Source organism: Ailuropoda melanoleuca, chromosome 1, assembly GCF_002007445.2.
Source record: "Ailuropoda melanoleuca isolate Jingjing chromosome 1, ASM200744v2, whole genome shotgun sequence".
NCBI lineage: Eukaryota > Metazoa > Chordata > Mammalia > Carnivora > Ursidae > Ailuropoda > Ailuropoda melanoleuca.
In genome coordinates, this window is record NC_048218.1 from 43,423,090 (window position 1) to 43,448,675 (window position 25,586).

General features: G+C 38.6%; 1 protein-coding gene across 1 annotated transcript in view; it reads left to right on the forward strand.

The window, feature by feature from the left end:
* CRYBG3 (crystallin beta-gamma domain containing 3) overlaps positions 1–25,586 on the forward strand; it is a 105,395-nt gene that overhangs the window by 32,181 nt on the left and 47,628 nt on the right. Inside the window, exons 4-10 of the mRNA XM_034657147.1 lie at positions 8,211–14,469; positions 15,814–15,858; positions 16,441–16,556; positions 17,494–17,641; positions 22,327–22,463; positions 23,764–23,878; positions 24,996–25,031. Of these exons, the coding sequence (XP_034513038.1) occupies positions 8,211–14,469; positions 15,814–15,858; positions 16,441–16,556; positions 17,494–17,641; positions 22,327–22,463; positions 23,764–23,878; positions 24,996–25,031 (6,856 nt within the window). The remainder of the gene's footprint in view (positions 1–8,210; positions 14,470–15,813; positions 15,859–16,440; positions 16,557–17,493; positions 17,642–22,326; positions 22,464–23,763; positions 23,879–24,995; positions 25,032–25,586) is intronic.

The following is a 25,586-nucleotide window of genomic DNA, read 5'->3' on the forward strand; positions in this document are numbered from 1 at the left end:
TTAAGGGACAGTACTGATACCTTTTACGTGCTAACTTAGAAATAAGTCTTTATAACAAATTTAAGACTTCCTTGAATGAGAGTGTTTTCTGTTGTCTGAATTCTTCCTATATTAGGACAGACAGTGAGTTCAGGATCTGCATTTTGGGAACAAAAATGATTCTAAGGTTTGTATTCACATTCTGTTAATATCTGTTCTTTGTGGAATGAAATTAAAGGGGCTAAAGAAAGAAGTCAAATTGACTTCTGGTAAAACTGGCCTTGTGAGCTCTTTCCACAGCTCTGAGAAACTGAACTCTTGCACAGATGTAAAGATTATTTCACCATCCCTTTTTTCTTTCTTTAACAAACAGGCACCAACTTGTTTTTCTTTTACTCAAATGAGCTAGAAGGATTATTTTCTACCCAGAAAATGTATATAACAATGTTTAGTCCATTAGCCATTTTGTGTAATACAGATGTATTCATTCATAACTCATAAGCTTCTGTTTTGATTTTAATTTAACTTCTACCTGTGAGTTGTATTATTTGAAGAGGTCATCAATAATTATATAGTCAGGTGTAGATGATAACTTAGAGCTAACTGTGTAGTTCTTTGTAGTTTCAGAGCGTTTTCATGTATATATTTTGAGCTAATTCCTCATTTCCTCATAGCAAGCTCCAGAAGTGGACACAGACCTAGCTGACACTTGTGAGAAACTGAGATCCAGATAGATTTGAGTTTGCCCATCGAGATTGATGGGGTAAGGCTTGCCCTACCGATGTCACTGTGCTGATTAAGCTACAGAATTTGAAACAGTGTCATACTGTTGTAATATTTACTAAGCATTTAAGTGGAGCAGAATGGATCGTCCAGAAGACCCTTGTATATATGTGATTTGAACCCTTGAATGTGATGACATTTTTATGTCCCTTTTTTAAAAATTTTTTTTCTGTATTATAGAAAGGAGGACTTTGGAGAAACAAATAAAAGCTAGCTACTTAACTTATTGTTATATTAAAACAAAATTGAACAAATTTTTTAAAAAAATACAAAACGAAAAGTAGCTAAATGGGAATTATTCTATGTTGGTGAGAAACAGCTTTCTAAGCATGATAGCAGTGGAAAGTGTCAGGAAAGAGAATAGTGGATTGGATTCCTTCTAATTTTCAAACTCCGTGTGTCAAACAAAATAAACGATGATACGTTATGTGGGCAAGTGAGAAAATTAGATACAAAAAATGTCAGAGAATGCTTTAACTGATAAGCATTTTAGACACTAGCTCAACAATAGAAAAAAAAACAGCAACCAATATAAACAAATAAAAGAAATATGAAATGCTAATACATAAGTGGAAGAAAGGCTTACTCTCACCAGCAATCAAGGAAATGCAAACTAAAATGGAATAACCTTTCTCCTATGAAATTGTTGACAGTAGCAATAAAGGATGATGTTCTGTGTTACTCAGAGTTGATACAGCTGGTGCTCCATACAGAGTAGTGCTGGGAGTGGAGGCCCTCCTTAGAGACGTGTGTATCAAGAACCTCAAAAATCTTGTAGGGTGTTTCTAATGATAGCCATGAGTGTTTGCTGAAACCTTGTTTACAGGAACATATCATTAGAAACAAATGTCCAACAGCAGAAAGATGGTTAAATTGGGGTACCTCTGTAATAAAGGATTGTCTAAAGTATTGCTTTTTAAAAATGTGTTTGGATTCGCAGCATTAGTATCACCTGGGAATCATTAGAAATACAAATTATCTGATTCAGCCCCACTGAACCAGAGTCTCTGGGAGTAGGGCCCAGCAATCTTCTAACAACCTCTGCAGATGGCTTTTTATACCAGAGTACTCAAAGTGTTGGGATTTTGAGGCTGTTATATGGGAATTAGGTGGACTAGGAAGTTTGTGTTTTTTCCTCCCACTTTTTTTTTTTTATCCCCCTTTGATTTCGATTAGTAGGTCAGGTTTATTTCTTTGGTATTGGACAGAAGAAAATGGAAGATGATAATGTGCCTCTTATTTCTTGTTGGAAAAGCACTCCTTATTAATAGAATAATTGCTTAAGGCAATTACCAGAACCAGCTCCACAAAGCTTTTGCCGTGACTGATATAGAAGCTTCCTCTGGCCCAGCTTCAGAAGTCCTACAAATCATCAGGTGTAGAATTGCAGTTAGTAACTTCCTATTGACAAATGTCAGTTTGTTTAGGAACTGTTGTATAAAAGTTGAAGACCATTTTGGTTAATAGTTTATCTTGACAATATGATTAAAAACTACTCATAACCAATTTCAGAAATTTAATATGTCTGGAGAAGTTATTTACTAATAATTTTAAGACTGCATTATAAATTAAAGTTGTTTTAGTTCTGTGATACAAATTTACTAAAAGCAAGGATATATTTACTTTTTTATCAAGATCATGAGACTATTCCAAATATAAAATGTTATTTAAAATTAAGAGTTGTTGATGCAAAATTAATAAACCTTGTAGAATCTCTGAAGGTAAGGGGTTTTATTCAAGCCCAAGTTAGAACAGCTGGCGGGAAAACATGCATCTCACAGGGAAGAAAGTGCTCTGGGGAATGAACAGTTTTTACAAGGTTATGTACTTTTTTTACATCTTGTAAAGCTCAAAAGATTATAGATGAGCATATAGGCAGGAATCACAGGTTTTAGTGTCAAGGGATGCAGGGAGTAGGAGCACTGATCAATATTGTAAGGGTAAGATGGTTTTCTGTTAGGCACTCATTTATAAAGCAGGTGTGTGGTGTATGCTTGCTGAGGCGTGAATCAGGCTTCTGAATTAAACAAAGTTAGCGTACAGTCATGCTGACTTAGAAAGAAATCTGAAATGGCCTTTCTTGTATCTCAGGGCTCTAGAGAGTATTTTCTCTCATCAGAGTCTGTACTTCTGAAATTAGTAGGAGATTTCAATGTCACAAAAAAATCTCAATTTTTTAATATAAGGAAGAGTGAATTAACCAAGATTTTGCATCATCTTTCTCTTGTAAAAATGCCCCTACTTTTTTTCTCTATAGATCTTTTATAATCAGAGTGTATTAAAAAGGGTTAATAATTCAGACAAGTTTATAAAGTATTCCGTGCTGTATAATTCTGTGCATTACTATAATATCAAACATAGATTTGAAATCACTATTACAGTTTTCAAAATTTAGACAAGTTATGACCTATAATTTGAAGCGTGTTTAAAAAAAATCCTTCTCAAAAGTCATCGTAAGTGATTTCATCTTCACTTAAGTAAAAATAATAAACAGCTTCGTAATTGTTTTTAGGTACAGTTCACTATGCAGAATTCGTTTTTAATATCCATAAAGGCTTTCATTAACCCTGTTTGGTAACAACTTTTAGAGTGTCTTCCATGCATTAACTTAGGCTTCCAGAGTAATGTATTAGGAAGCTACTTCACTGTTGGGTTGAAATCCTTAAAAAAATTCTATGATTTTTGTTTTCAACAGATTCATATCCATAATGAAAATTTTGTCTATCAAAGCTTTATTGTGATTTTAAAAAAATTGCCAGGGGCACATGGGTGGCTCAGTCTGACTCTTGATTTTGGTTCAGGTCATGATCTTAGAGTTGTGCGATCGAGTCCCACATCACCTTCCCTGTGCTGGGCATTGGAGCCTGCCTAAGATTCTCTCATTCTCCCCCTAGCCTCCCCTCCCCCAAATAAATAAATATAATTAAAATTTAAAAATTGCTGGATTTGCATCTTTTCTTTACATGGAAAAATTAAAAGCCTTCCCTATTGTAAGAGAAGTTATTGTTAACTATGTAATTTGAAAGGAAATATATCTTAATGCTGAAAAGGTAGCTTAATCCTACTTTCCTAAAAATGAATTAGGTGCTTTGCTCTAAGGCTTAAATTCTTAGGCTGTTATTTAGAATTTTCTTTGAAGAATGACACGTCTTTGGTTGACTTTTGAAATATCAGGTATATTAAATATATACAGAAAAGTGTACAACCATGTGTAGTATCTAGACGCTTAATCTTCACATGATAGGTATGTCTTGGGCTAAAATGCATAAAACCTTTCAGATTTCCAATATGTACATATGTCTGCTTAAATATTTGAAATTTATAGGTATGTTATTTTGTTCTCACCCCCCCCTGTTTTTTGTCTGGGTACAGTGTTTTTTATTGATCTATGACAAGGTAGGACTTTTTAAGCCCTTCCTGTTCTTTAGGGGGCCTGGGATGGAAACATCAGTGTCAAGGTTGGGACAGTCTCTGTGTGTTGGGGATGAGTTGGGGACAAGGACTCCCCAGTGGCTGACAGCTTCTCTCTTCCTCTTGTGCTCTTACTAGAGCTGATGGTTCAGGGGGTCTTATTCCTTGGAGGCCATGTAGACCATAAGGTCCACCACTTGGTTTCTGTAGCTAACTTCATTGTTGTACCAGGAAATGTGCTGGACAAAATGGTATTTAAGGTCAATGACAGTCCCAACATCAAAGATGGCAGAGTGGGGGTTACCATTAAAGTTTCAGGAGACAGCCCTCTGATGCCTATTTTACTACCTTCTTGATGTCATCATATCTGGCAGCTTTCTCCAGGTGTCAGGTCAGAACCACAACTGCCATGTTGAGGTTGAGGACATGGAACGACATGCCAGAGGACATGGAACGACATGCCAGGGAGCTTCCCATTCAGCTCAGGGATGACCTTGCCCACAACTTTGGTGATGCCAGTAGAAGCAGGGATGATGTCCTGGGCAGCTCCTTGGCTGTAACACCACAGCTTCACAGAAGAGCCATCATGGTCTTCTGGTGGCACTCATGGCATGGACTGTGGTCACAAGTCCCTCCACGATGCCAAAGTTGTCATGGATGACCTTGGCCAGAGAGGCGAAGCAGCTGGTGATGTAGGAGACCTTGCTGACAGTCTTGAGGGAGTTATACTTCTCATGGTTCACACTCATCACAAACATGGGGGCATGAGCAAAAAAGGGCAGAGATGATGGCCCTCTTGGCTCTACCCTTTAAGAGAATTCCAGCCTTCTCCATGGTGGTGAAGGCACCAGTGGACTCCACAACATACTCAGCACCAGCATCACTCCATTTGATGTTGGCAGGATCTCGCTCCTGAGTGATGGAGACAGACTTTCCATTAATGACAATTTTCCCATTCTCAGCCTTAACTATGCCATTGAGTTTGATGTGGGTGGAATCATGCCAGAATATGTAGACCAGAGAGTTGAGGTCAGTGAAGGGGTCATTGGTGGCAAGGTATCCACTTTGCCAGAGTTAAAAGCAGTTGTGGAGATCGGACAACCAATCCATTTGAGACTTGACCTTCACCATCGTGTCTTAGGAATCGCTGGCACTGCCCAAGAAGACATGGCTGTTTGTCAAGGGGGGAGGAGTAGAGCGCCTGTTTTACTTTCTTCTTACTATTGTTAGGATCACATACTTTTGGTTGTAGAGGATGAATAGTAGATCCCATACACAGTTTACATAATACATGAAATTAATACTCCCCTTTCTTTATGCAGCTTATGAAAAATCTTTTTAATTTTCCATCTTTATTTTTAAAGTTACCCGTTTTTGACATTTCCACTTTATTTACTAGGGAAAAATTAGCAATTAAAGGACAGTTTTATATTCTTAATACTACTCAATTATGGAGACTCAACTGCAACCTGGGAAAGAATGACTAACCTTTTCAAAAGAGGGTGTGCCGGTCATCAGTACCTGACAGAACTAATTACAGTACATCAAGCTAAGCTTGAAACTTTGATGTTCGGTGCTTTAAACATGATAATATAGTTGTTCGGTGTAAACTATATATTTTAGTTACAATTATATAACATCCACCCAGGTACTGCAGGAGATTATCGAGTTAGAAATTTAAACTAGTTTGTATAAATCAATTTAATCGTTTTAGTTGAAACTACCCAGAAAGTCCTAAAAAATGGAGGAAAATGATTCCCTTCACCCCCAGAAGAACTCCAAAATTACCAAAAGGCATTATTAGAGGGTGTTGAAATTTAATGGGTTTTTCTGTATGGTTTATTTTATAAGAAGACCTTTTAGATGAAAAGGTACATTATTGGATTGGTGCAGGATAAAATGTCTTGATGTCTCTTTAGGAGGGAGTTGGTAGTAAGAGAACTAAGTTTACTAGAATGAAATTCTTCCTGTCTCATTGCCTATTTCTGTGGACATCACGTATATTTCTTTGTGTAGCCATTTCTTCAAAATTATTTTATTGATCTTTTGAGGAAAAAAAATACTGCAGCCTGGTGAAAGCTGGTTTTAAGTATAAAACATTAAAGCTTTGAAAGAAAAACTGACCAAACAGTAAAATTTCTTGTCATTTATTCAGGCTTCTGGATCTTTATATGTTGTTCTGAGGGCTCTTGTGTTTTCTGAATGATTAATATATTTTGATATCAGATCTCACTAGTAACATTAATTTACCTATATGTATTTTTCTCTTTTTGTGTGTTTTCATGGACTGTTCCCTTATTCACTTTTGAGTTTGTCTCTTAATAGTCTTTGATCTAGCCTGACACTCATGCTGAAGCTAAAACCACTTTTGTAAGGCAAAGCCTTTTTCTATGTTTCTCCTTCAGGTGCTTCTTAATGGACAGTAAAAACATGCATGTGACCAATACAAGGTTTTATAGTAGTGGTGTGATAGGATTTGAGGGGCCAGCAATTATATAGATTGAGATACATTATTTCAGCTAAAATTCAAGAAATATGTAAGGGGCACAATTGATGAAAATTTGACATTGTGTCCAAGAAGGTGTGCTTTCTCTTTAATCATGAAGACAAGTCTAGTGTTCTTAATGTTGCAGCTTTAAAGCTGGGGAGAAAATGTATTATTTTAGATATTGGGATACTAGTAACTGGATTTCTTTATTGGGATACTGGTAACTGGATTCTATCATGTTTTGTTAATTATATGTTTAACCTGAAGGAATTAGAACATCAAATTTTCTGCCATCCATCCTTAGAGTCGAGACACTTAAATGAAACTAGAGTTCAGAATTTAAAGCACTTTTATATCATCTGTAATAATTAAGAGTGTCTGGAATAAATCACACTAACCATTTACTATCATTGCTTTATTTAGTCATTCATTAATTCACAGAAAGTTACTTAACATGTACCATTTGCCAAATTTTGTGGGGGGCATTTAAAAATATAAAGATGATTAAGATGCCTTGCCTTCCTCAAATAGCCACCAGGCAAGCAAGGAAGCTAACTAAGTGCCTAGATCTTTATAATTTAATATGGCAAATGCTGTGTGCTCAGGGTTCTTTCCACCCACAGAGCAGAGGCTGACTGCCCTGCTAGCAGGAAAGCGGCCCGGGGATAGGTTTGCTTTGGAGATAACTTGTGATTGGAGTCTTAGAAGACGCTCGAGTTTCTCTCTGGAGCTTGTTGAAGGGGAGAGAATGGTATGTGTAAAGGGCTAGGAGGCAGCATCAGACAGCATGAGAACTCCCAGAGATAGATTCTTCAAAGGAAGTTGGATGCAGAGAGCTGAGGAGCTTTGCGCAGGGTCTGAGAAGAAGTAGAGAACTTTTTCTAGAAGTCCCTTTTGATTCCTGCACTTAACCCAAGCAGTTTAATACTCACTACACTGCTTGAATATTTGAAGACCTTAACATGAGAGGCAATTTTGTCATTGAGTTAACTAATACATACTGAGTGCTTGATGTGAGCTAGACATCTCACCAGTTGTTTTCCTTTAAAAGTTCTCCGCCTGTGTGCTCAAGGTTGCTGTTTAAATTCACGTCTAAGAGCACAGGAAGAAAAGCTCACTGTGTTGCTCTGTTATGGTGGAGAAATCAGTGACATATCCATGAACTTGCCAGTATGAGGCATAGAAGCAGTGTGATTCCTTCCAGTCAAGCACTCCTTTGAGATTATAACTAAAACCCAAGCCTCGGACTCGTCAGGCCATGTTCTCTCTGTTAACCACAGTGAGAGAGATGTACATAATCAGGTAAGGAGGAAAGGTTCTAAGGAGCTCAAACATTCATGCTGCCTTGACATTCACATGCTGCTTGTCAAATCTTTATTATTATTTTAAATAAAGACCGGTTTAACTAAATCATTTTAGGATTTCCTTCTCCAATTAATACATACTAAAAGTAGGAATAATTTGAAAGATACACTTTACCACACTTTCTAGATATACTATTAAATGTTACTGTATTTCCTGATACTATTGTGCTGTTGCTTTTTTACAGGCAACTAGATGGTAAACCAGAGAGGCCTTCAGTAACGTATGCGACGTATCGAGGCCCCAGACAAATCAGGAAATATTTGAAGCACCAGACTGCATTGGAAACTGTGACTCCGTCAGACAGAGAAAATGAAAGTTCTGACTCTAGTACCAGCATCCATATTGGCCCTGGAAGCGAGACGGAGGCGAGGATGGCATCGTCATTGTCATCAGCTAGCACAGATGTATCTGTGAAAGGACATTTGCTCGAAGGCCTGTTAGAAGACTCTAACTGCAGCAAAATAAATCTTAACACAGAACGCCATCTGACAAACAACCCAGAATTGCCCAATACTGCTTTTTCTAAGGATGTCTTAAATAAACATGATCCTGGGGGACCTGTGAGAAGTAGGTCATCCCCTTCTTCTGGGACTAACTCCAGCTCCACTGTTAGAGAATCTGACTCACAACACCATTTAAGTGGTGTACCGCTTTCTCAGACTGACATAAATTTGGTAGGTTCAACGTTGTTTACAGGAAGTAACGGTAGCGAAGTTCCTTGCAGTCCAGATTTTCAGAGGATAACTACAACAGAAACTGCAGTGAAGGAAGTCAGCTCAGTGAGCGATGGGACCTTGGTGCAAAGAGAACATGTGGAGCCTGTGGACCCTGCTGTTTCTGACTTCTCTTGTAGGAAATCTGACGGGAGCAACACCACCAAACAGGAAAGTACAGATCTGCCGAGTTCAGATAAATCAATTAGGCTTGAAGAGCCACGGTTGCCAGAGAGTAAGTGTTCAGACAAGCAGACTGTAGATAACTCAGCAAAGCGGGCTGCCAGTCACACCAGCATCCCTGCTCTTCAGAGACATGCTGTGACAGGCATAGAACCTGTAAATGAAGGAAATAGATTGTCTGCCCAAGACTCACAGAAAAATTTGGCTGCTAGAAAAATCAGACAAGAAACAGAAAGCACCTTGGTTGGTGAACCCACAGCTACAAGTCTCATAAAAGCTCCAAAAGACAGAACTGAACCGTTACCCAAAGATACTGACCAGTTGTTTCTAACAGAAGCCAGAAAGCCTGAGTTTAGGCCACATGGCAAAATGCCTCACACGGTTAGAATAAATCAAAAGAACCCTGCCTCTGTAAAGCACATCAGTGAGTCAGCCGTGGTAGTGTGCTTAGAAAGTAAAATCGCACCTGAACTGAGTTTTGAACCTAACCAAAATCACATTTCAGAATCTCTTCTTGATTCTGAGAGTCTTCAGCGAGCCAAAGCATCCCCTGATGTCAGAACATCTCTTACCCTTGACTGTAAAAAATCAGATTTCAGTATTTCATCTCCTACCTTTGTTTCCAGAGTTGGTACGCCAAGCAAGTTAGATATTCCTGTTTTAAAGGACGAATGTTCTTCTGTGCTCACTGGGGATGTCAACATTGTTGGTATTTCCAATCAGCCTAGTAACCGTCAAGAAGAAGATGTGGCAAATCGTGTTGAGGCAGCAGGTGGGAAGAGTCCTCTTGCTCGCCTTCATCTTGAGCATACCTCTGCAACTCTTGAATCCAAGGAAGCTCTTCCTGAAGGCGAAAAATGCCAGGTTCCACTAGATCTTGAAGCCAGAGATGTTCATGTAACTGGAGTGGACTCGAGATTGGGGTCTGAGAGCCTTTCTGAGGACCACAGTTCCATTGCATCTCAAGACCGTACTAAAGCAGAATTGATGCTTTCAAATGCTCAAGCAAGTAAGAGCACTGTAGAGAAGCCTGATTCTCTTTCCTTGGAAACCAAACCTAACATTGCCAAAATTTTATCAAAAATGGAAGTTTATGGTCAGGACAGTGTTCCTGTTGAGTTGCATTCTGGAAGAGGAAAAACTATAGCCCTCTCCAAGATAGCTGTTTCCCAAACAGAGCCCAGAGACATTTCTCAGGATAAAATTTCTTCTCCATTTGAAGTTACAGATGTGCCAGGAAAGCTTATTTTATCGGAATTAACTTCCCAAGAGGTTGAACAGGACAAAAGTTTTCAATCGATGGATCATAAGGAGATAAAAGAGAAGTACTCAACTTCTGGCCTTGAAGAGAATTGTCAACCTGAAGTTTCTCCTTCTGCCTCCAGATATCAAGGTATTCAGGAAACAGAGGCAGAAGCCTTAGGTTATGTTCATGCTTTTCCCAAAAGGAATACATTTGAGATTTTACCTCCTGTTCATAATGAAAAAGTCACTAGGCAAATGGCACAGAATTATGAAGCCAATGCTTGTGAGATTCATCAGCCTTCAGATATTGGTGGGACTAGAAATATTTCTGGTTTCTCAGAAATTGCAAAACTTGGCCTAACTAGTGCTTCCCCGCAATTCCAAGAAACTGACAGCACAAAAGTAAATTCACCTTTTCTGGATTCTGATAAAAGTTCAGGAAAAAAAGCTTTTGCATCTGAGGATTCACACTTTCATAATGCTCCTGGGCTGAAATCAGAAAAGAAAGCCTTATCTCATAGAAAGAAAGAGGATACTCCATTCCTCAGTGGAAGTATTGATAGCATGTCTTCCTCCAGTAACTCTGAAGCAGTTAGCGTGGTTTTGAGTTCACGTGGTCCCCCAGATAATTTCAGTTCTGCACAAGTTACCAGAGATGCTGCACACAAAGGTGCCTCTTTAACCAACCTGCTGTACCCCAAGAGCTCTTATTTGGAATTGGACACATCCGTCCCAACAGGGTCAGAAGTGACCCCATTTCAGGAACATTTTGGGAATCCTCCTGGGAAGGGATCTCTTGATTTCCCAACTGCTGCCCAATTTTACAATCCCACGGAAGCAGAGGCTGGAGCAGTTGCTGGGGCTCCGGCGTCAGTTAACAGCTCAAGCCAGCAGTGTTCTGAAGCATCTGCCAAGCGCATAGAAGGGAGGAGGAGAGCACATGACCAGCTTTTGGACCTCAAAAGTGGTTTACGAGAAAAGGCTGATACATTGATCAGTGAAATTTTTAACTCTGTGAGGGAAGAATTAAAATCCAAACACATAGTTGCTACCTGCCAGGAGCATATAGCCATAGACGGCATAATGAATCCAGGTACTCTGAAAGAAGACATCCCTGAGAAAAACCCATCAGAAGGGACACTGACAGGGATCCAACTGACAGAGCATTTGGAAGAGCAGGGCATGGAAAACAGGTCAGCTGTCCAAGGGGAAGAAAAGGTCTGTGTTTCACCTACAGCTGGTGAGAAGAGTCTCCTTTTTGATTCTGATAGAATGAATTTATCTTGTTTGTTAGAAGATCAAGCTAGGGAATTAGTCAATGAGATTATTTATTCAGCCCAAGAAAATTTGACAAATGATGCTTTTGAAGATACTGAGGATACCTGGGATTCTGAGCTTCAGGCTAATACTTCAGAAATTCTGAACAGTGATAGCGTTAAGCCACATGATACATTAAGGGAGTTCTTGGTGTCTGAACAGGCAGTAAATCAAAGCACGTGTGAAATTAGTGAAAATAAAGTATTAGGTAGATTCTTCTCTGTAAGTAACTTAGTTAATGACACAGAGTCAATTAAAGGAAGAGAAATTGTTGTCTACCAAAAATCCCCGTTTTCTGGAAATGGAGCTGGACAGTCTGATAGTATAAATTTGCAGAAATCAGATACTGTTTTACTAGCTGAAGACACACCCCATAAAGGGTTAGATAATAAGGTAAAAACACAATTATTTTTCAAAGAGGACTCTAAAGAGAAAATGGAAATAGAGTGTGTGGATGATCACAAAACGGGGACGGAGAATACAAGAACTCTTGTATTAAATTTCAAATGGCCTCCATTTGCAAATGATGACCTCCATGTACCCGGGACGTCCAAAAGCAGTTTGTCTGATAGTCTTGTGTGTATATCGGAAAAAAGCTTGCTAGGACACAGTAATAAAAGCACACTCCTTACAACGTCAGAAGTAGGGAAAGTACACAAGAAAGATACTGAAGTAAATACAGGGAAAATGGAGCTTAGACCTTCCATGTTAGAACTGGGAGAAACAAATAAAAAGGATGCTGAATTGAATATCATGAAATCTGAGGCAGTCCCTCCTATGTCAGAAATGGGAAGAGCACATAAAAAAGAGGCTGAATTGAATATCACAAAAACTGAGCCAATAGCTGACATTCTTAAAGTGGGAGAGGTATACCAAGTAGATGCTGAGAGGTATATTGAAAAAACTGAGGGATTACCTGCCATTTTAGGAATGAAAAAAGCTTGTAAAAAGACGGCTATTGAAGGAGATCTTGGCAAAACTAACATGCTGCCTGTTATTCCAGAAGTGAAAAATACCTACCAAAAAGATGCTGAGGTAATTACTAGAAAGACTGAAATGATACCTCCCACATTAGAGATGGAAAATATTTACCAAAAGGATGCTGAAGGGGATATTGTAAAGATTGAGGTGATACCTGCTGGATTAGAAATGGAAAATAGTTACCAGAAGCATGCTGAAGGTGATGTTGGCAAGACTGGGATCACAGCAGTTATGTCAGAAATGGAAGAGATCTACCAAAAAGACTTTGAGGGGATTACTGAAAAAACTGAAATGATACCTGCCACGTTAGAGATGGAAGATATTTACGCAGAGGATGCTGAAGGGGATGTTGAGACTGAGGTGATACCTGTTGGATTAGAAAAGGAAGATACGTACCTAACGGATGCTGAAGGGGATCTGGGCAAAACTGAGGTTATGCCCTTTATGTTAGAAGTGGTAAATATCTATGAAAAAGATGTTGAGGGCACCACTGGAAAGGCTGCAAGACCTGTGTTGGAAATATCTTATCAAAAGGATGCTGGAGAGGGCATTAGGAAAACTGAAATGATAGAAATGGAAGAAGCACACACGGCAGCAGTCCCTGCCTCCTTAGAAATGGAAAAACCACGTAAGAGAGAGGCTAAAGAGACCCTCGGCATGATTGCGTCCGTGCCTTCTCCAAGAGAAATGGAAAGAATATCTCCAGAAGATTCTGATGAGGCTATCAGGAAACACAAAGTGTTATCCACAATGGTAGACATTCAGAAAACATATGGAACAGACCTGGAATTGCCTGTTACACATGCAGAGGCCATGTCTCCCATATATGAAGCTGAAAAGCCCCCCCAAGAGTCTGGTGGAGAGAGTGTTGGAGAAATGGAGAAAGATTCCCCTGAAAGGAAGGAAGGCTTGATAGCATGTGACAACAGACTTGCCTCCTATTTCAGGGGATATGAATCACCAACATTAAGTAAGGATTATGAAGGCTACCCAGCTTTAGCAATGCCGGATTTTCAACCTGAGGGTACCATAGGGAAGCTAGACAGAAGAACATCTGTTACTGCAGTAGATAACCTAATACGAGATGATAATTACAGACATGAAAAAGAAGAATCTAATTTAGCCTTCATTTCTCAGGATGAACAAGAAAATTCTTCCTTCACTATATTATACGAAGAACCCCTTCAAGATGAGGACAGGTGTACTACCACAGAAGTAAGAAGAACACACTCTCTGTTGTTTCTTGAGACATCCGCTGACAGCATGCCTGTTCTCACATGTGAGAGGTCGGAGGGCAGAACTGACCTCATGCATCATTTTGAAAAGGATACTAAATTAGGTGAGACATTTGATAGTGATAGTTCGGAATCATTCTTATCAGTGGAGGCCAAAAGGTACAAAATTTATCCCTTAGCTTTGTCTCCCATTTATGAGGATGACAGTTCTCAGGAGGACATTCTGTCCAGCGAGGTCTCGCCTGGTCACCATGGCTCCATAAAATCAAGAGAGAGTGCAAGCCAGCCCTCTTCTGTATTATCCCTTCTCCAGTCAGTATCAGAGCGTTTGAAGATGAATTTTGATGAAGACAGACAGGGGGTAGAGGAAGAGGAGGAAGAAGAGGAAGAGGAGGAACCATTACATAAAGGAAGCCTGAGAGCTAGGAGGAAGGAAGCCTTCAAGCGGCCAGACCCTTCCATTGCATTTTACCCTGATGATAGCCGGGAAAGGACTGGAATTTATAAGAATTCATATGTAATGTCAAATGAACCTACTACCTCCAATCTGCAAGTTGGTCTGTGGCCAGAAAAGGCTTCATTTCTACAAAAATCTGACCTTACTTCCAAACTACATTCTTCTTTAAAGAGTGCTTATCATCAGTATTTGCAGACTTCCAAAACCCATTCCTCAGAGAAAGGAGCCCGATTTGGTGGGATTTTTCAGGAACCAGTGTCAAAATATTTCCGTACTCAGGACATCTCAGGCAGATTAAGCCCGTTCACAGAGGTAAGTTATTTTGATTATTAACTAGTGAGGTAGTACTTTGGATCATGAAATGATCTGAAAGCTTATTAAGAAAATCAGTGTTTTGAGGTTGTGTAAAGATTGATTTAAAAATATATCAGAGGTTACTTTATCCTTTAATGTGTGTCATAACTCCTGTACTTTAGCTGAACCATTAAATTGAGAAAACAAAATTGCCTAGTCAGAATTTAAGAGTCAGAAGGGAGAAGCAGTTCTTTGTTAATATTTAGTTTTCAAGCTAAATTAAGTGACAACATTCTAAATTTCTGAAGTCACTGTATATGGAGAGTTTGTTACCAGTACCATTGAGCCTATGTGTCTCAGTAAAATATTTCATAATATTTTAAAATATTTTAAGTGACCGCCTGACAGTATCTTCTCACTATAGTTGCTCATGTTGTTCGTACAAAGCAGGGCAATGAATAGCCTAATTCAAAGAAAAAGTTGAAAACATTATAGCTAGAAAATGCCTTGAAATTCAGTTATATGTATTCTTTGCCTTAGAGATATTTAAATGTCTAACATAGAATATTCATTTAACATGGGACTTTCCTTTCTGGCATCCCTAAGATCAAGGAACTTTCTTTAGGATTCCCAAGACCTTGAACAGCCAGTGTCAAATAGTTATATACTTGAATATCAACCAGTAACTTGCAAAGCAGAATCTTTTTAAAAGAAAGGGTGGGATTTTTGAAGAAGTGTTTCTATAATGATTGCCCATCACCTACCGAGTCACATGGAACATCTTCACTGCATTACAACACACCTGGGTCTTCTTTGTCCAGCCTTGTCTCCTCATGCCCTGGTCATGTACCCTGTGTTTACTACCACTGTGCTTTTCCTCAATATGTTCTCTTCATGGACATTTTTTTCCTCTACTCCTTGACCCCAACCTGCCACATTGCTTCACTTACTGAAATCCTGTTTTTCAAGGTCTTCTCCATATCACTTGCTCAGACAAGCCTTTGGGCGCCTCCCTGTGCTGTCACCTGACCTCCATGATGGTGCCATTTCCCTTGATGGCCATCACTTGGCATCTTTTTTGTGTTTTACCTGTAGTTTCACTGAGTCCTTCACTGAGTAGAGTCATGTGAGTGTAATCTGTTTTCCCCTTTGTAGCTATAAGCTTCTTGACGGCACAAACAACACATTATTTTCCTTTATATTTGTCCTTACACCCCTTGTAGTACCTAGAGGTTTACTTTGCATGTAATGGCCCCTAAGTAAATATGTGATAAATTAGATTTGTGACTGCTAAGAAACTGACCTATGTATCTTTCTGTTGATGTTTCTTAAGGCTTCCTTCTTATACTTTTATTATTGCAGAGTATTAACAAACAAATTTTGAGGTGTAACCCAAGACCTGGGAAGGTAAGCAGAAGTTCCTTTTCTTGTTTGGTTTTCTTCTTAAACATTTTATTTATTTGAGAGAGAGAGAGTGTGCAAAAGAGAGAGCATGGTGGGAGGGGGGAGAGGGAGAACCAGACACCGCTGAGCAGGGAGCCCAGAGTGGGGCTCGATCCCAGGACCCTAAGATCATGACCCAAGCTGAAGGCAGATACTTGACAGACTGAGCCACCCAGGTGCCCCAGTAAGCATAAGTTTCTTATAGACTAAGATAAAATATGAAAAATAATGTTAATTTAGGGGCGCCTGGCTGGCTCAGTTGGGAGGGCGTGCTACTCTTTATCTCAGGGCTGTGAGTTCAAGCCCCACATTGGGTACAGAGTTGACTTTAAAAAAAAAAAATAGTAAGATTACTTTCAGGTTTGGGGATTTTCAAATAAATAATTTTAACTGACTTTAAAAGGAATTATTTAAAGATTTAGCATCTAAAGTAATAATTACATTTATATATTTAGGATATTTTATTTTCTGTAGAAAATAGGACATTTTGGAATTTTAAATGCATTCTTAAAATTAGTTATTGTGCCTACTTACTATATGTTGCAGATGGTTATCTATGATCTCCATGGAAGTAAATATAAGCAAGAGATCTACTGTAGTATTCCTGATACTACATCATGGTCCTTTCCGAATGGGGTGCGGATAAAAGTTGTAAGGGGCTGGTAAGAGATCTCTTTTAAACTTTTGTAGCATGTTCCCCCCAACTAAGTGGTTTTTCTTACTGTTTATACTTTTTGCATTTTTTGTTGAAGTCACAGAATATTTTGAAACATCATTAGTGTTTTGTAATTTAATTGTTCTCTTTATGTACTGTGACAGAAAATATAGGTTGTTTTTAGTGCTTAAAGCCAGCCATAAGTAGCAAGACCTAATATATATATATTATATACAATCAATACCATTCTGAAACTACACTATTAGCGGGATAGATTTGGCAAGTTGAGTTAAAGGCGTGAGTTGAATGAAACATAGCTTTGAAAGTGAGTTAAAAATTTGTGGGATGATGAGGAATGAGGGTCACATACTTAGAGTCACTCGTATAGCTGACATGGTCAAGAAGTGAAGGATTCTTTGTATGGTGTAAAAATGACGGGAAACCTCATTTGTTGTTGACCGCTTCCCTTGGACACGCTAGGGCCACAACTTCTTTGTCCAGTGTCTCAGTTACTCCCTGGTCAGTATTCATGGTGGAAGTGGTATTGGTGTAGTGTTGTCTTCAGGTCATAAAATGGGACAGATGTGCTCCCATTTTACTTAAAATTTGGAGTTGTGAAGCTGCCGTTTTACTAGAAGTGTATAGTTTTGTTTATACACCATCTAGAAAGTGTGTGCAAGCATAAATATAAGCGTAGGCATAGATTATGTTCAGGAATATTTCCAGGTTGTATGCACTTTGTTCTTATGCTATTTGTCTATATTTAAATTAGCATATATGATTGTTTCAAAAATAGAATTATACGCTAATGGTGGAAATGAGCTCAGGTTTTAAAACGTAGGTGAGATGGTTGGTCGACCCTCATTTGTTTTATGAATCATTTGTTTTATGCCTCACTTCTTAGAAAATTAATTATAACTGATCATGCTTTTATATTTTTTCAGCTGGATTTTGTATGAGAAGCCACATTTCCAGGGTCAGAAATGTGTGTTGGAAGAAGGGGAGAAGGTGTTAAATCGTGACTGGATCCTTCAGAACAGGAAGCATCCACAGAAAGACTTTGTATTGGGGTCTATCAAACGTGTCTTAAAGGTAACAGCCACTGATGTTCCCTAATTTTATTTTGTTTTGTTTGTCATGTAGTAAAGCTGTACTTTGGCCTAGCAGTGTTTAGAAGTGATTACTAATATTTGTGCTAGTTTTACCAGTCTGTATTATATTGATGATAATCTTTTGAACTTCTGCATGTGAAGTATTAGAATGAGTGATGATTTAAAATGTTACCTGTAATCTGGGCCATAAAATGAAATGGTACATGATATATATGTGTGTGTGTGTGTATATATATATATATACACACACACACACATATTTTTAATAGTGGTAGGAATATACCATCCAGGCATCTTTAGGAAAAGAGCCAATATTTCCAGATATCTTTTTTTAAGTAATCTCCACTCCTGAGTGTAGGAGTGTGTGTGTGTGTGTGTGTGTGTGTGTGTGTGTGTGTGTGTGATGAGTGTTAGGGGAAACAGAAGGAAGAGTGGGGGGAGGAAGGGAAGGTGTATTGCTTTTTTATTTTCTGTTTAGAAAGTGTTATTTAATACTTGCATGAGGAAGGTCTCCCAGTATAATAAAACATTTTGTGGGAAGTGCTGTGGTGGTTTAGAGGAGAGGTGAATTAGTGATTAGGACAGATCTCAAATAAGAACAGAATTTTTCCAGCATATTCTTAAGAGTTCCTTCAGTAGTAAAATAGTACATGATTTATTACAGTTATGCGTATAACAGTCATGGATATATATTTTTTTCTTATTTTAAAGATTTTATTAATTTTGTCAGAAAAAGTGTGTGAGAGAGAGAGTGTGAGCACGAATGAGCATAATCGGGGGAGGGGCAGAGGGAGAGGTAGCATCAGACTTCCTCCTGGGCAGGGAGCCCCGACACGGGGCTCGATCTCAGGACCCTAGCATCATGACCTGAGCCGAAGGCAGATGCTTAACCGACTGAGCCACCCAGGCGCCCCTGTATTTTTTCAGGTTACGGAGATTTTGTTTATATGCTTAAAAATACGAAGTAAGGTGGACCCTATCACAATGATTTGGGTCAATGTTATTAAATTCTTGATAGTTGCAGATGGCATACAGAAAAATTAAAGCTAGCATACAGAAAAAGCCATCATGAAAGGGGTATCTGCATGCATTTTTTGTGAATTAGTACTTCCTGGCAAACTGCAAACAAGCCTGTGTCTTAACAAATCTGTGTTCTGCTTTTGGGCCCAGTACTGTGATAGGCACGGGGAATGGAAATACAAGTGAGATACCATCTCATACTTCAGATCGCTTAAAGTCTAGGGGAGGGACAGCTGAGTCATAACCATATGAAGTGGGAATGCTCTGCAGGGCCTTGGGGGGGCGCAGAGAGAAGGTGAAGGAGGAGGCACCTGATTGGAATTGAGAGAGGAAACAGGGTAGGTGGGTGGGAAGTGGGAGGAAGTTCTTGGCAGAGCCCCCTGTGTTAGAGGCAGAGGTGAATGTTGGAGGTACTACGAGGAGATGGATGGCTGCAGCCTTGAGTGCAGTGTTCGTTTTCATTGCACAATTTAACTGCAAGCAGTTCAGCTCAGCAAGCAGCATTCGAGTGCTCATTTAATTAGCTAAATCACTAGAAATTGATTGAGATGAACAGTTTGTAGGTAGAATATTCTAAGACTTAAGAAACGTATGGTTTTGTGCTTTTCTTGTGAATGTCAGGCATCATGCCAAGCCCAGTGAGGGGAAAAAAGATAAGTTGTTGAAAACAGCAACCTTCTCACCACCCAAAAATCCAACCACAATAAAATCCGGCAAAAAACTCAGTCTGTTGAATATAGATATATAAATGGGTATTTGCACACCTGCCATCTGCTTAGACTGTATTAAAAGAAAGAATAAGTGTTGCTTGCATTTTTTCCTTCTTCCAGTATTTGTTCTTGGAGTCGTTTTTTAAATTGCAGTGTGCGTGCCCTCATGTCTTGAACAGGCTAGCATCCTTCAGTGAGGAAGGAAAAACCATTGAGCATCGACTGGAAAAGGCATTAGCATTGTTCTAAATATTTTACAAAGTAAGAATCAGGCATCGAACTGCTTCCTTTCTCCAACCTTATCAAAATTCTACTTATTGATAGCTTCATTTTTTTGGGGACTGTTACCGTTCTAAATTCACCTAGGCCTAAGCCTGGAACTAACTATATCTTGTTTCATCGTCTTTTATTTGCTCTTATCTGAGCAGACAAAACTTCAGAGTTCTTCAAAGGTCATACTTTCATGATGTCATCACTTCACTGTGAATAGATGATGGAGGTTATCGTCCGTTAGCAACAGGTGCAGATTCTGCCCGAGGGCCATCTTTGCTCCCAGAAATGATTGGGGGTGAGGTAGCATTGCAGTAATTCTTGAGTCAGGTGTTTCTTTTCTCGAATATTAGAAATGAATATTGCAAATTACTGCTTACTGTGCATTTAATTTTTTTTTAAAGGAATGACATTTTTCTTATGGTCAGAAGTTGCTTCCACTTTGTCTTCATTAATTTGCCGAGAAGAGAGAGATCTGTTGTTAGATCAGGGACTGAAGGTATTTTCTGTGGGGTGGAGTCCCTTAGATGTTCTCATCGTTTTTGTTAACTGTAATCCATCCTTGCCTGTTGCTCTCCTGTAGTTTTGCCTCCATTCCTACAAAAGCTAAGCTTGCACGTTTCATTAAGATATTTGTAAAGTATATTATGACTAGAAAAGTTGGGGAGGAAGCCATACAAACTTCACTAAGAATAAACTGTTTGCTGTTGCTAGGTGACTATAAAGTGTTCTTCACTCGTTGGTGTTTACTGCCTCGGCCCGTCAAGAATTATGCGGGTCTTGCAGGAGACATTATTTCTGTGAGAATAGCCACCATGAAGAAGATAAAAGTTAACCAGTGAAATGTTTTTTAGTTAACTAGAGAAAAACCTGGTCCTCTGGCTGAGGACATAAGCATTCATATTTTTGTTTTCCATTTTTTAGCCATCATTATGCTTTTTCCATTATGCTGTTTCCTTCTGTGTTATGGCAGACTCAGATGCCTTTTAGCTTTTTCCCTTTTAAAGTACACCACCCATGCATTGTTTGTATAACACAATGCAGAGGAAACTTATTTGTGTGAGACACTTAGTTATGTATTCTGTTACTGTACTTTATATCCCTGGGGGAACATTTTATGGCAGCCTTTTAAATAATGTTAACTAGAACTCTATTATTAATAGCAAACAAAAGCCTTAAAGATTGACAGGTGACTGTTGTGGACGTTTCTGACTGTTTTTGAAATGAAATTTTAAATGGAAATATACTTTTAAACTGTAAAGGATATTTTAGGTTATGCCTCTTTACTCTTTTGCATTTTAGAACTAGCTTTCTGAAAATAAAATATATTAATTTGCTTATACATATTAATAAGAATGAATAATAAACTCAGTTTGGAAGGAGGTTAAAAAATCAGAAAATTGTAGTTATAAATTGCAAAACTGATTATAATAAAAAATACAATTGTTCAGCCTAATGTCACCTCTGATTGTTACTACATTTACCTGTTTCATTAAAGCATAATCACTTGAATTTCACAATGTCCTAGGTGAGAATTATGCTACTGAAAGTTTGAGTTGTATAATTAAACACTCGTGATTACGAAGTTAGGGTGTTCAGACGGAAGCACATCTGTAATTTCAGAGAAGGGAAAAATAATTGTAGCTTTGATTCCCTAAGAAAAAGATGAGCTCTTTTTTGTGTTAGAACTTGACTATTAGAAGATTTTCATAGGTAAGAATATAGAAAATTCTCTTTAGTTGCAATGGGAGAAACATTTACAAAGGCCATATAAAAAAGGGAGTGGGGAGAGCATGGATACCAGTATGACTGAAGAGCTGCATGGAGATCCTACAGGTCGCTGGGTTGGTGCCATGTTGTAAAAAGGCAAACGTGAATTTGATATGCTTGGGTTTTGAGCCAAAAAGTGTCATGAGGAAAGTGGCATTCTCTAACAAGCCTAACTATATAAAGCATGGCTAGTACTTGACTGGTGAAACAGGCCCATAATCGAAGTCTTAACCTTGATGAAAGGCTTTGCAGGGGGAATAGAAAAGAGATACGTCAGTGAAATTTTAAAGGAAGGTTTGACATGGTGGCAGTAGATATGTGATGGAGGGTAGGGTCAAATTTCATAATGCCTTTCTTCTTCAAACCAACTTGTACAAAAATAAATAGAATCCCACAAGTAGGAAAACATTTCCTTTACCCTCACTTCTAATTCCTACTTCTTTTGTCAATGTAAATTAGATAACACACTGAGGGAGTAGTGTGCCTCTCTGTTATTTATTTTTTATATCCCCCATGAGATCAGCTTTTATTTAACTCCCTTCCTCCTTATGGCTTTGTTATGCTTCTGAGAAGGAAGGCTTAAAGACTTTTGGCACTCACAGAGTTTGGTAACTGAACATTGATTGCTTAATAGAACAAGACTTTTAAAAACAAAGCAGAGAAAATTGAGTAATACTTTTTCAATCAATACTTATAATTTTCATGTTATCAATATGTAACTTCTTAAAAAAATTCATTTTAGAAACTAGTAAAGTGAAACAATATTTCCTTCATGTTGTTTTTGTGAAGAAATTCAACTGAACAAGGAGAATAATTGTAATTGTGTGTCTAGGGTATTGAGAATACTGAATTGTGTGTGTCTCCAAATGATTTCAAAGCCAATTTTTTTTTTCAGGACTGCAGCATTCCAGAGATAGAACTTTCCCCACAGTCTGACCCAGCGTGTTGTCCTATCCATATACAGCGAGCAGTCCCCAATTTGGAAGAGCTGAATATCCCCAAATCTGTGTCCTTCACTGTGAAGTCGGGAGTGTATGTATCAGTTTCTCCTTATTACAGTGTTTGGCCACCAAATTTAACTTTTTACTTCAAATTTCAGTGGGTGACATACATATTTGTGAAGTTTTTAACTCCTGGATCCTCAAGAAAGACCATTGCAGGGATTGAAACATCCTGTCTTCCTTTGGATCCAATTAAGTCTTTGATGTAGGGCTCAACAGGAGCAGATCGAGGTTCTCATAGTTCTTGATAGATGCATTCATCATGTTTTCATCCACCAAGTTTTGGGACAGAGGAATAAATGCATGTCCCTGGCCTAAAAATCTGGAGCTTGAACTATTTCGGGAGTGTCTCAGGGCCAGTAGTTACTGAGTGCTTCCGCCGTGCCAGACACACGGGACTCTGCTTGTTGGTTGTATTCCTGCAGGGTAGGTGGAGCTACTCGTTGGGTACCTGAGGAGGTTATAGGATTTGTCTCAGGCTGCCGGCTTGTAAGCAGGGGTCTGATACCAAGCCTTTCCAATTCCAAAGGTATCTTTTGGACTATGGGTGTGACTGAGCTGAGTCTTCATTTAGTTCCAGATTAGCTTGAATCGCCAACTCTGTGATGCCAGTTCAACATGGATTCCTTTTCTGTCTTTCACTCTTTTTTATCTGCTCCGATGATGGTTGGTATAGATATTTGGGGGTCACCGTAGGGACATCTTTCTTTGTGTCTCCCAACCACAGAATAGAACTGTGGGCAGACCCACTAAGGGACCCTATCCGTGAGGTATATCTGTGATTACCAAGTTTAGTTACAAGGTAGGTGGGTCTTTGGGAATCTCATTTCAGTTCCCTTCCTGCGGCAGCCAATCGAACTGATTATTGATTCTAAAAATGTGGGTCAGAGATGTAGAATACCTTGATTGGGGGGAGGAAAAAGATGTAAAATGTCTTGTGGAATCCCACCTCTGATTGCCCCACTGTAAAAAAAAAGGAAAGAATATAGTGAAATTTTGTTTTTCCTTCCAGTTATATTCTGTTTGAATCAAAGGTGTCACACCTCCTAAATATTAGAAAATTCTAAGAAAAGTAATATGTACTGCTTGGATTACATATAATAGACTTACAGTGTTCGAATATGAGTACTGAGTAACACATTGTTATGCGCTGTCTGGTGAAGTCATTTCAAATGTGTTTTACTGGTTGTAATTCTGCCATGAAGGCTTTCTCTTTTATTTTGCTTTTTTTGGTTTTTGTTTGTTTGATAGCCCATTTTACTTTTAACTGTTACAGGACCAGACCAAAGTGTTCCTATTATACTTTAACAAACCATTCGTTTCTTATTTAGTTGGCTTGCCTACCCAGATATTAATTTTAAGGGGCAAGCTACAGTTCTGGAGGAAGACCATGGACTCTTTGAGATTTCTGCCACAGAAATGAAATCATTGCATCCACTTCAAATGGTAAGCAAATTTAAAAACTGGCGTTTTCCAAAGTGCCCATGAATCTAAAATAACCATGGTGGTTTCTTATGCATTTCAACCCTGAGAAACGAATATGTGTATTATTGGATCAGCAACCTATATGTTATTTTTCTGTGCCTCTATATTATAGAGAATATCTGTATGAAAACATTTTAATGTTTTCTGGAATACAGATGTCTGAATTTACTTTGTGCTAAGTTTATTACAGTGCATGCAGTTTCCTTATAAGTACTGTTCTGTGAAAATTTTGAATACAGTTCTAAATTTTTTTTTGATGCTAATTAGAAAACCACTTTTCTAATATGCTTTTCTATCACAGTAATGAATAAGCTCAGCATTAATAATAAATGGACAGTTCTGTCAGTGGTTGCTTTCTTAAAGATAATAAGTGCATACAGTATTTTTGTTGCAAACATTTTATTTGAGGGCAAACTCTTCAAATAAATGGTAGCTATGTGGTAAACCATTTTTGGTTCTGCGCCTTTAAAAAATAAAAACAAGGAAAAACTAAGAAATTTTAAGAAATACCACAGTGTGGCGTAGCATTAAAAACAGGAAATTCTAGAATTAGTTTGTATGAAGAAGGGGTTACCTTTTATGCTCTACAACCTTGAGGTCACAAAGATAGTTAAGTATGATAAAAGTGTTGATGGAACTTGGAAGGGGAAGCACTCTAACTTAGCAAGCCTGAGCAGTTGTCGGGGGGAAATGAGGGGTCAGTGGTTTGGAAATCTACTCTGCCAGATGAGTTGTTTTAAATCTAGCAACACCACTCTATTTCTTGGGACACTCTGCAGTGGGATGAAATCTTTATGCAGTCATGTGTGCTTAAGAATTAAAAAGCTCCGTTTCCTTCCTTGTACTGGTTTTAATCTGGAAAGTATATTTTAAAGATTTCTTGCCCCATCTACATTGATGAGCCCTGTGACTTGGTTTTGACTACTGTAGCGTTCTGTACTTAAATTTTAAAATTTACCACAACTTAATGTTGGCAGGTATTTAATCAGATTTTTTGGTACAACCTACATATGTCACCTAGTTACTTCCAAATAATCTAAATGTTTCTGTATCTAATATTAAAATTTCTTATCTTAAGGGTGGACTAAAAGTGGAAATGCCTATGAACTTAAAGGTAAGTCTTAAAAACAGACTTTAAGGGGTGCCTGGGTGGCTCAGTCGTTAAGTGTCTGCCTTCGGCTCAGGGTATGATCCCCGAGTTCTGGGATTGAGCCCCACATCAGGCTCTTCTGCTATGAGCCTGCTTCTTCCTCTCCCACTCCCCCTGCTTGTGTTCCCTCTCTCGCTGGCTGTCTCTCTGTCAAATAAATAAAGTCTTTAAAAAAAAAAGACTTTAATAGCAGGCTAAAAAGTAAAAAAATAGTTAGCAGAATACATGTCAGTAATATCTAGCTAGTGGATGTGGGAATGGAGGGAAGGGACTGCACAGAATGGCCCCTGAGGACTTAGTCTAAAGGGTGGAAGTCTTGCTGACAACCCAGTCAAACACGAGGAACACCTACTGCAGGATGGAAAGGTGATAGGTTTGATTTTTGATTTGGTGGGGAGGGGGCAGCTTGGCATTCAAGTGGAGGTATCAAGCAGACACTTGGGAATCATGCGCACAAAGGAGATGAAGGACGACCAGAGCAGGGGTAGGTAGCTCCTGTTGGAGATATGGCAGTTTGTA